The following is an 11615-nucleotide window of genomic DNA, read 5'->3' on the forward strand; positions in this document are numbered from 1 at the left end:
GAAGTGATAAATATTCCCATACCAAATTCCCTTCAGAAACTGACCAGGGAGAAAAGACAGAATCTGTCTCTGAAACAAACCAGCCAACCCCACAAACTGCACCCACTTCCACCGCTTTAGCAAAGCACATTCATATTGCCGATGTTATGCTTCCCTCTACTGTTTATCAGAAGAAGTGCAGTTACAGTTTAACATCCTGAAATCTTCCTTTAAAAAACCCAACATAAAACCCAATCTTTAGTTGCAGGCAAAACTTAGCAAATAAGCTTAACGAAAGTTTAATTTTGTCCATGAAAAATTAGAGGCACTGATCAAAACTATCCCCACTTATGTCAAGCTCAATATTACATGAGATATCAACCACAACGTGCTAATTGTCTCATGTTGTAGTTTACAGCCCGAAAAAGTCAACTTCAAGCAGGCAAAAAACTTCAAAGACCAAAGCAATGTAACAAAGAGTGAAAAAAAAAAAGTCAAGAACCAAAGACTTATCATGGAAATAACTAGTCATGTGCATCACAAAACAGTGTTATGTATTTCACATAATTGATTTCAAGAAATTAATTACACGGATACATTAAAACTGTCAAAGCAATAGTGGTCTTTATTTCCATCAGACAAGTTAACACTTTGATTACTATTAATTTATTTCAAGATCTGGGAGATACAGAAATTAATGACTACTAAAAAATGGAAATATCCCCCCTTCCAAAAATATATTGGATAATATGTGCCTGAATTTTATACTGTCCCCTTGACGAGCCCCTTGCATTATGTGACATCACATACAGTTTTGCAAGACAACAGAATTTATGGACTGGTTTTCAGCCTCTGATTTGCAAGTCTTCAAAGGTGTCTAAGACAAACAAGCTTATACATGCTACGCAGCAACCAAAGTACATAGATCTCAAAGGGGTCTCAGTTCAGCTGGTGGGGAGAGGGGAAAGAAATCTAGAGAGGTCCACAAATCAAAAAAGGCAGAAAATACTGTATGGGAATGAACATTCAAATCTTAGTGTCCTGGAGGGAAAGTTAACATTAGCTTAAAACTGGAAAATACATTAGTCAGTATGTTTCTAACTTTAGAAACTGGGCTTTGAATACTGCAGTTATCAGTTGTTTTTGAATAAGAACAAGTAAAAATTGCAGACTACAGAAGTCTTCAAATAAACAAAAATAATCTCCTCCCTTTGCCATCTAAAGCCAAGCATGTACCATATGAATAACATCTGTACTACAGAACTCCTCATACAGATTAGAGATTCTCAACAGGATTTCATTTTAGTATCAAGCCAATGATTAAAATTTTAGTTTGCATCTTGTTTAAAGTTTTTAATATAGAGAATTAGTCCCGCAAAACCAGTTAACAGTCTGTTCCTGTTGCAAGCCATGAATACTGAAAAGAAAAATAAAAATTCACAATCTTAGACCCCCTGTCCCCACAAAATTTTCTTGCAGTCTTGACAAGAAACCCACATAGTCATAGAAAACTTGCAATATTTTTTTTTGGGGGGGTGGAGTAATGCTAGATTAAAAAAAGTATCTCATCTCATGAGGAAAGGAAAGGCAACAAATCAATGACTAGTTTTCACAGTAATATGCATCAGCTTTGTAGTTTCATTTGAAACCAAGAACAAATCATGAAACGTCATGAAAATAAGATTAAAAAATCTCCTAGAGTGATTACCAAATGAAGTTAAAGTTACCACACTAATCAGTAAACCCCAGAAGAAAAGCAGATGCCTCACATCCCAGGCCCTATGTTAAACAGAATCCACTTTTTAAAATAAATCCATAAAATCTGTATGTTTGGCCACTTTGCACATTTTTTCCCTAAAAAATACAGTGTAGAGAAAAAAAAATCTTATTATTCCCAGTATGAATTCTGTAGTATAAGCTTAAAACCCAGAAGTTAAAGATCAGCTAAAAGGATTTTAAATTATTTACAAATCCAGCAGGTAGAACTACCATAATGGCTTCACTTCCATCCTCGTAGTGGCTTTCACTCTTATCCAGCAGCATCTGCAGTAGGAATCTCTTCAGACACCTTCATCACTGATCATCTGTCATCTTAAGCAATTCTAGAAGAGCCCCAACAGCTCCAAAATAACCCTTTAAAGAAGGCAAAAGCAAAACACAATCAAATTCCAAAAACAGACATCAGCATGAGCATTGAAAGCCTTCAGTTCGAACGGTACGGCAATTAAAAGACTTTCCTTATAAGATCAGTCCTGCTGTGCCAAGTATTTGCTGTATCTGAATTAGGATCTTCTTTAGGTCCAAGAAAGGGCCTTATACCAAGAGAAATCTTACCGAATTCTCAAAAATTGTCAAAAAAGAAGAAATTACAGAACCACTACAACAATGCTGTATTGAGACAGGGCACTTTCCATTATGAACACATCCACCTGACAGTCACCTCAAAATTATGCCTATAAAAATTTAATTCTAGTTGAGGTTTATATGCCTGACCACACAAATGCACATTGTTGGTACTAGGGCCAGGAAGCAATAATAAGAGATGTGCAACATTTAGCAACAAATACCACGAGATTAGTGGTCAAGCCAGGGAGTTAATGAGGAACATTTTGAAATGAATCTGTAATTAAATTATATTTATGCAGAACTTACTTTGTGCATCCACTTCAAAGCAATGGAATTGGAATTGCCCTGTTTTAACTTTCTCAAGTCAAGAACCACAAGACTTTTGCACTTACAAACAGAAGTTCAGTATGCATTTCCTTACCTCATGTTCCAAAAACAGAGCTTTCAGCTGTCCCTTGGACCAATAATCCATAGCATATGCTAGCACCTTCATAGAAACCATATTAATTCTGAGAAAGTTGCCAACAAATACCACCTTGTCGATGTTCTGTAAAATTGAAAAGCAGAGTAGCAAAAATTATATTCAGCTACATTATCTTCCTCATTCAACAGGTACTTGTGCCTCCACTACAAATGGGAGTTGTGGGTTACATTTTAATTGTCCAGACTGAAAAAATAAAAAAAAAATAATTGCAGTTACTGACCACTAAGTAGGGATGTTGCAAGAAAAAAAAAGTTTTATTCCAAAAAAAGTGGGAGGCTGATATCACAGATTGTGAATATTTGCTTAAAAGCCCAGGACCTTCCCAACATGAGCAGGATGAGTGTTTTGTTGTTGTGGTTTGGGGGTTAGTTTTGGGGTTTTTTTTTTTGTAATTGTATACAACGTTGCTGCACTGAAGACGTCTTCTCCCCCTGGTTGTTAAATGAAGCAACTTGGCAGAGATCACTGTGACTATTAAACGCAGGCAGAGAATCTCTGAAGGGTTGCTGAGAAGGGTTATGTTAGACATGGGAAGAAGCATCTTTCATTATCTACTGCCTGGACTGTGGTTCCATTTTCAAAAAGCAAGCAAAACATGGCCAGCATGATACTTGACATGTATTACATTCCTTTGTTTCAAAGCTCACTTGAGCTCAGTTTTCATACAGAAGTTTAAGATTTTTGAACAATCAGCACTGCACTGTGAGAAAGCCACACACTATCCTTCTTTGTGCGCACATCAGTGTGCGTAAGCAATGATTCTGGTGCTTAAACAGTGCCCGTATCTACCTTACCAAGTGTACTTTTGCCTGTCACACACAAAAATGAACTTGAACTTGAGTTGGTCTACCATATGATGTTCACCATACACTAGAATTGGTCTAGAAGATTCCATAGGAGGCCAAACCCTGGAGACATAAGCTTTTACAGGAGTCTTGAAGGAGCCCTAGAAATGTTATCTTCAAGAGTCCTCTGCTGAAAATTACCAGAAAAAAAAAATCTGCTTACAGGCTAGAATTACCAAGTGTTACCTCTGTAGATTCACACAGCCCTATAAAGCCCAACACTTGGTTCTGCAGCAATTACTCTGCTACAGAAGGCAGTTTTTGTTGTGTCCAGGACTGTGCATGTGACATACCACAGAGACCACGCTCACGTATTGGAAAGTGCCAATACCCAGATGCAAGAACTCATTTATCCATTTTCCAATGGCCAAGTTACACGTCTGATTGTCCTCAAGCCAAACACTTCAACACAGACTTTATTTAAATATAATTCACCTTTATAGTAATCTATCCCCTTAGCCTCTGCAGTGACATCGGCATGCATTCATACTGGTTCCTAGGAACTATATGGCTGAAAAGAACTCTCAAATTTAAAAAGGCTGCTATTAAATGTGGCCAAGAACACTCTGAATCCTCTGACCAGGCAGTTTTGTCTCTGAAGTGATTTGTGACAAAGGAGGGACAAATATGTTAAATAATTTCCTGTCATGCAATACCATCAAATTGATCAGAATCTACATGTGAATTTCATTTTCATTAAATTATTTTTTTGATGAATATACTCACGAAGCTACTATTACCAGAAATTCAACCAAGCAGTACCTAACACCAAGTATAAAAATTACTGAAAATTTTTCATCTAAAAATACTAACATTGACTAGAATAGCAGAGTGTGTATCAACATTCAAATTTCATATCAATTTTATTTTCCAACATTCCTTGACAAGGTTAAAAATTATGTTAAAGATGTAAAGTTTCCTAAATTTTTGAACTGAACTAAAAACAGTTTTACTATTTTTCAGGAGTTGGAAAATAAATAAATGCTACTTTTATCTCTTAAAGGAGTCTTGACTATTTACTTTTAAATTGTTCACTGCCGAAATACTCAAAGATGAAAGACAGAAGTCCTAAACTGATGAAGGAATGGTGATGAAATGCTTCCTTAAGCTAATCAAATTACAACATCCTGGAGAAGACAGGAACTCTCTCACTCTGTGGGGTCTTGCTAAATTGTTCTACTATGCTGCAGCAGAATACTATAATATAGCTTCAATAGAGTATATACATATATTTGCCTATATAATTGAGTAGGGGAATCTGTTTCAAAGATGCAATAAGAAACCTGCACATATTTTCACAAGAAGCTTCATTCATATGCAATTTACGTGTTGTGCTAGTAAGAAAAGTATAAACCAAGGAGATTGGTTTCCTTTATACAGTTTTGCTGTGCCCAGGACAGGCTGTTTCAAATGATGTGTAGCCAAATGGTTCCAGACTATGGAATTTTTCTACCCCACTGCCAACTTTGTGCAAGCAAACTTTGCTTTGAAGTTCTGCAGAGGGAATATTTCACTTATTTCCCAGCCTCATTTTTTTCCTGCACATATGCAAGACATTTTCAATACAATATTAAAGCTGCAATCATTGAAAAAAACCATAGCAAAACTCATACTTCAAGGCATAAATTGATTTTGTCAAATAATCTAAAAGTGAGCTTCACCATAGCCCTAATCTAATACACACAAACCCCACAAAAGAATATATCAAATCCAACTGTTTTTTTAAGCTCTTACTTAGCATTTCATTCATCAAGCTGGGTGAGAGTCAGAGCTGTAGCTCCTAAAGGCAATTTAAGTGTCTAGATTATTTAGCAGAATGGTAGCATCACTTTTTTCCCTCCTGGAAGCAAGCTATCTAGAGATAAGCTTACTTGCAACTGTGTACCATGTTTGAATTTTTATTTTTAATAGTATGCAAAGCTACTAAATGAAGTTTTCATTCTCTAAAACTACAGAATAATTTAGTTCAAGTGTTAGAGAAATCCTACTCCGACACTGTCTGGGAAATGAAGAATACTTTACACACCAATTCACATTCCTCCACAAAATGCTATGGATCACGTCCAGTTTTTAAGTAAGCAGGCCCACAAAACAAAGATGTTAGAAGCTTTTTCACAATGATTCGTAAGCATTAGTTTCATTAGTAGCCTACTTCCTCCTCTGAATGCATTGCACGTGGTTCCCTGCTGCAACTCTCCATGCTTTGATAGCCCTGTACAATGCTGCTTGAACTCCATGCCACAAGGCAACACTGTAAAGAAGCTGAAAGCAAAGAGAACGCTGAATGAGAATTATCCTGACTGAATGAGTCAAATTGCAAAAAAAGCAATGTCTGGACCCACTTTTCACAATGATGAGAGGTTATCAGTGGCATTTCATAGGGGCATACACTAAGACTTGTGCTGTTCAACATATTTTAAAAGTGCTCTAGAGAGGGATATTAACAACAAACAACATTAATTGCCTGAATAAAAAAATGAACAGCATAGCAATGCCGAAGACACTTACACTCAGTGACTGAGGAATAAAGCAGCAGATGAAGTTTAAATTGAAAAATTGAAATGACATGAATGTAAGGGGATAGAGACAGACAGACTTCAGTATTCAGACACAATGATAGGCTCCAAACTAGCCACCAACACTCAAGAAAGACTGTGGGGGGACTGTTGGTGGTTTCTTAAAAATGCGAGCTCCATGCTCACAAAAATAAAATATTAAGAACTGTTAGTAAAGGAACTCAGAACATGAAATTTATCAATAGGCCATCACACAAATTCATTGTGCAACGACACTCTGAAGACTGCATGAAGATCGGACAATTTGATCCCAAAATTAGAGCCATAAAAAGATAAAAAGAAACAGAAAAACAGTGTCTCCCATGCGAGAGGAGACTAAGTATTAGGACTTTGTGTCTTGCAAAGACCAAGAGGTAGATGTGGTAAAGATTTAATGAAAAACAAAACCAAAACCCACCAAAAAGCACTAGTGAAGTATTATTTGCTTTTTCTCATGAAGAAGCTAGACACGACCTAATATAGTAATCAGATGGCAGTTCGGTAAATTTTTTTGTTTTGTTAGGTGTTTTTTAGGCTGTATGGGTATGCTGCTGATTAAAAAAATAAAAAAGAAGCACTTTCTTCTAGCTACAGAATGCTGTGGAACTAAAAATGTCTATGTATTAAAAAGAATAGATAAATTCACTGAGAGCAGATAAAAGAGATTAGTTACCATATAACAGTAAAGGATACAATTTGCATCTCAAAACCAGTGCCTAAATGTTTGGGGTTTTGGTTTGTTTTTTTCAAACTGCTGGAAGCTGGAAAGGTGTATGAATGGAACAATCTATCCATAGTTATCATGCCTAAAGAAAATAATGTAACAAGCATCTGATAGGAGTTTGAGGCAGGATAACGAACTATATTTTTCTTCTCTCTGAGCCAATACAATGGATCATATATCTATCAAAGCATTTAACACAATACACAATTCGAATCCATCATGCTGTGGAAACAAGCCAAGCAAAATACTATTTCTTTAAAAGAAATCTGTTATGGTATAGTAAGATCTGTTAATAACTACAAGATAATTGCGAGTACTAATTTGGATTACAAAGGCGTTAATATCTATCACAGCTGGAGTGCAACTGAATAGCTCTAGGCATCAATGGTTTAAGGAGATCTTCAGAGTCAACTTTTCTCCCCTCTTCCCTACCTTTGAAGCTCACCTTACACTTTGCATCAAAGCATACACATAACACCAAACACAAGAGTTAGGACACCATATTAAATATATGCATATTTACTAAGGCCAGTTACACACCTACTATACCAGCAATTTGCATTTTTGCATTCTGATCTTACTACGTTGTTTCTAAAGGTTTTACACTCATAGTAAATATGCTATCTTACCTCATTCAATGCACACATGCGAGCAATAGAACCTATGTTGTTGGTGATGGTGACCAAAGTAGCTCTGGCCAAGTCCTCTTTACTGATGGAATCTCTCTTTTCTTTACTCATCATATGACCAAAGCTGTGTGAGGAAGATTATTCCTTTTAATAAAAATTATTTAGAAGTGCTATAAGCCCTTAGAAATTTTATAATTTAATAAGCTTTGCTTGGATTTGATATCCATTGATTTGAGACAGATTTGAAATGTGAAACGGGATGCCATTGGAAAGGCAGAACAATGAGCAAAGACACTGCTTCTAAAATAACTGTAATTTAAATGGAAGCACACTACATCAAGCATTGCTTATACCTGTTTAAAAAAGAGCAAGAAGTAGGTGAGAGATCTAAGGACAAACCACATGATACACTCAGAGTGACATTTCCACAGGGACATGGTGCATAGTCCAGGGATTACGCACTCAGTTCAGCATGCACAGAAAGTTTCCCAAGGAACTCCTTAAAAACAGCTCAATTAACACGCACCTTGAGGCTACAGCAGACCCTTGAAGGCCAAACCGCTCGTAGTCTCCTCCGTAAATATCTTTCACCAGTTTATCCACGTTGGTGCTGTCTCCTTTCGCAGCCATTTCTAGCGCTTCTTCAAATGTCTCACAGCCAGTCAGCAGGCAGCACAGGCCCAGGAATGTTCCTCCTCCAAGGCTAGAAAAGCACAGTTTCTTCAGACCAGCAGCTTGAACCAGCTTTTACCACAGCTTTTCAGACTCCCATTTCCCACATGGTCCACACAGCTACCAACTGTATCTTGTAATTCCTCCCCCAGAGGAGTGAAGACAGACACCCTAAATTGAGTTTCTATTCAACACAAATGTTATCCAGCATGGTTTTAACTGAACTACTCTGAAGTAATTAATATTTAAACACAAGAAATTATGCTAAGTAAAGGGTGATCTGATCTGGGTCCAACCCAAACACCACAGTCGTCGATTTGCTATTTGTAGCACTCCAGCAAATTTTCCCTGTGCAAGAATAATTAGCCAGCAGATCACTTAAGTCAGTGATGACAGAATAAACAGCGATCAAAGCTAAATATCTATGAAGGGGCAGGCATCCAAGACAGATCTTGTTCTCCGAGACAGTGTCAGGAACCAGTCTGGTTGGTTCTTGTTCAAAGCAAGGCTAGCATCAGCTCTGAATGTCTCAGCCCTCTAAAGAACACTGAGCAAGGAGCAGTCACTTCATTATCTTGCACAGGCTCAAGTACAATATTTGCTGACTATATACATTTATCAGGGAGCATTTGACTGTGCATAACAGGTTGCTAATTCATTTAATTAAAATTCTACTTTGGACTCTTCAGTCTTAACAGACATGAACTTCAACTTACTAACTTCTATAACTTTCCCCATTCTTTCTTAACCCTTGAGAAAGTTACCTTATTTGCACTGTTTGCAGTCAAACCAACTGAAGTCACTGTAAACAAGAGGATCAGGGAGACACCACACTTGCACTTCACAAAAAAGCACAGGAGGTCAGACAGGAACACCATTCAGTCAGTGCTCTTGGATTATTAGGCAAGTTTTTCAGAACACATCTAGTAGCATTGTAATATATTCAGCATCTGAGCAGAAGGAAGGTCTGCACACCAGCCACAAGACAGTATTGGTTTTTTTTTTCTAGGTTTCTGGTTTGGTGGGTTTGTTTTTGTTTTTTTAATTACTAAAAATGAAGTATATCAATGTAGTTCACATGTATGAGGAAAAAGTGGGATAGATTCATGTTTTTTTTTACTACTAGTCTGGATGGAGACATTTGTAACTAAAGCGGTTTCCTGTAAGTAAGCACTGTTGCCACATCTATAGAATAAACTTAAACAAGCCTCAGCCTGTTTTTTGGCCTTGAGAACAAAATTCTGCATCCACACTACTGAACTCCGGAATTCCTAAAGAGAGCAGGCACATCAAAATCTCTTACTGAACACAGGCCATGGACCATTTCAACTCAGCTGTACCCTACAAGCCATTTCAGAGAGCACTAGCTGACCCAGGCTGAAATCACACTGAGGATGAAGAATACACACAATCCAATTCCAGTCTTCACACTCTGGCATGCCTTAATTTACCAGCATGGTCCAAAGACTAACGCAATCAGTATGGAAACAAGAGATCTAGTGAGATTCCGCCACCAAAATTCAGTAGTAGCAGGTAGTTCTACAAAGTTTTCCTACATCCTGGATACATCCTAACTACTTAGCAAGAGGTTTTTGCTTAGGCCAAATATTTTTATTTCACTGCTCTGGTTGTTCTGGGGGATCAAAGCAGGGGAGAGAAGATCTATTTACTGGAACAGCTTTATTTTGGTAATTCACAGCAGGAGCTAGGAAATAGGTAAGGGCACCAGGAAGAGACAAAGGCAGCTCTGAAGCTGAATAGATCAATTACTTCTCTGATGCAGACCACCTCTCTGAAGGAATCCAAGGATATTTCCAGCCTTGCTACTGATGGGCTCTCAAATTAAATGGAAAGACAAGCATAATTTGGGGCTGCACCTACTAGTCACACTGTCTGGTTGTACCTGTTCAATTATAGAGGAGAAAAGAAAACAGAATTAAAAGAACACAGAATTAATTTTACCTGGATCCTGTGACTCTCTTATAGTTGTCCTTAGAATACACAGCTAGGATGCTGACCCCTGAGCCTATGTTAACCAGCAGCATTGGATAAGGATTATCAAGGCAGTAAGGCTTTTTCTGGCACTGTTCAGGATCTGTAGGATTTTCAAAATAATAGCACTCTGGTTGGCCATTGAAACCAACAGAATCAACATAAAGGAGGCCCTGGATCAAACAGTCCAATTCATCCAGTTTATGGAGTTGTAGATCTGCAATCTGGAAAAGAACAAGAAATTAACAAACATTTCCTAGTGTACTACAACACAGAAGGACAAAAGACTCCGCTGAAGCACTCTGATCACTTTAATAGCAACACATTGTGCTATTTAAACAGGACAAAGATTTGTCTAAGCATGAAGTCTGAAATAAAAAATGTTTGCTATCTGCCTGACAATGGGTACTTCCCAAAACAATGGTATGCTGCACAGTAATATAATTCACTTCCTTTGCCTTTGAGATACTCCCTGCTCTGGAAAGTATTTCCCCCCCACCCAGCATTCTGAAGCAATAAATTTCTTTCCCCTCATCCCCATCCCAAGAGGAGCTGCGTTCTGCAGCTTTTGGACAGTATCTGACACATGTCTGCACAGCAGCATTCCTCAGGATGCAAAGTGCTTTAACTCATCATCCAACTACATTTCCCAGCAATTTTATGACATTCTTAATAGAAGGGTTAAGATGAAGAAACTTTAGTTAAAGAACAAGATAGTTAAAGCCTTATAAACTGCACACACTTACATTAATATGCACAAAATATACTTAAAATATTTGCAATTTTTAGCATATATCACCAGTAATCTGAGAGAGCTATTTCTTTAAATTACAATGAGCACTTTAAAATGCCTCATGAAAAATAGGGTGTTCCTAATGTTTGTTGAGAAACAACATTAAAAAGACCAAACAAAAATACTGCCAGGCCCATGCCCCCAGCAAAATGTTTATAAAAATATAGCTGTAAGACAAGGCAGAAAAACAATTATAAGAGCTTAAAAAGGCCATTCCCTCCGAGATCTCACAGGTCACCCATGACTGTACTCAAACAGACATGTCTACTTGCCATAGCGTTCTGCTTACTAGAATTACAAATCACATCCCTTTCTTGAAATAGGATACAGTGACAATCTGTAGAAAGTCTCCTTTCCAGATGACATTGAGCTTAGACTTGTGTTAGGGAGAAGGAGAAAAAATAGTAAAGTTGTCCATCCAAACCCTGAGGTTATTCACATCCTCACACCTGCAAAGTAGGTCTTAGTTAACTCTACTTTTAGCAGAAAAAGCAACAGGGTATTAGGAACAAAAGGGAATTACACAGCACAGAGATGGTTCTCAAACACTGGCATATTGCAGGATGTGTTTATAACAGCTACCTCCTATTTTTAAT

General features: G+C 37.5%; 1 protein-coding gene across 1 annotated transcript; it reads right to left on the reverse strand.

Moving 5' to 3' along the window:
- Nucleotides 1-1503: 1503 nt before the first annotated feature.
- On the reverse strand, nucleotides 1504-10450 carry LOC104465878 (pantothenate kinase 1; the record flags this gene model as incomplete). Its single annotated transcript, XM_010079099.1, has 5 exons — nucleotides 1504-2112; nucleotides 2747-2872; nucleotides 7563-7686; nucleotides 8089-8265; nucleotides 10197-10450. Coding segments are annotated over 5 exons (741 nt in total), but the record flags the coding sequence as incomplete, so codon positions are not given.
- Nucleotides 10451-11615: the final 1165 nt, after the last annotated feature.

Source organism: Pterocles gutturalis, unplaced genomic scaffold (assembly GCF_000699245.1).
Source record: "Pterocles gutturalis isolate BGI_N339 unplaced genomic scaffold, ASM69924v1 scaffold32243, whole genome shotgun sequence".
NCBI lineage: Eukaryota > Metazoa > Chordata > Aves > Pterocliformes > Pteroclidae > Pterocles > Pterocles gutturalis.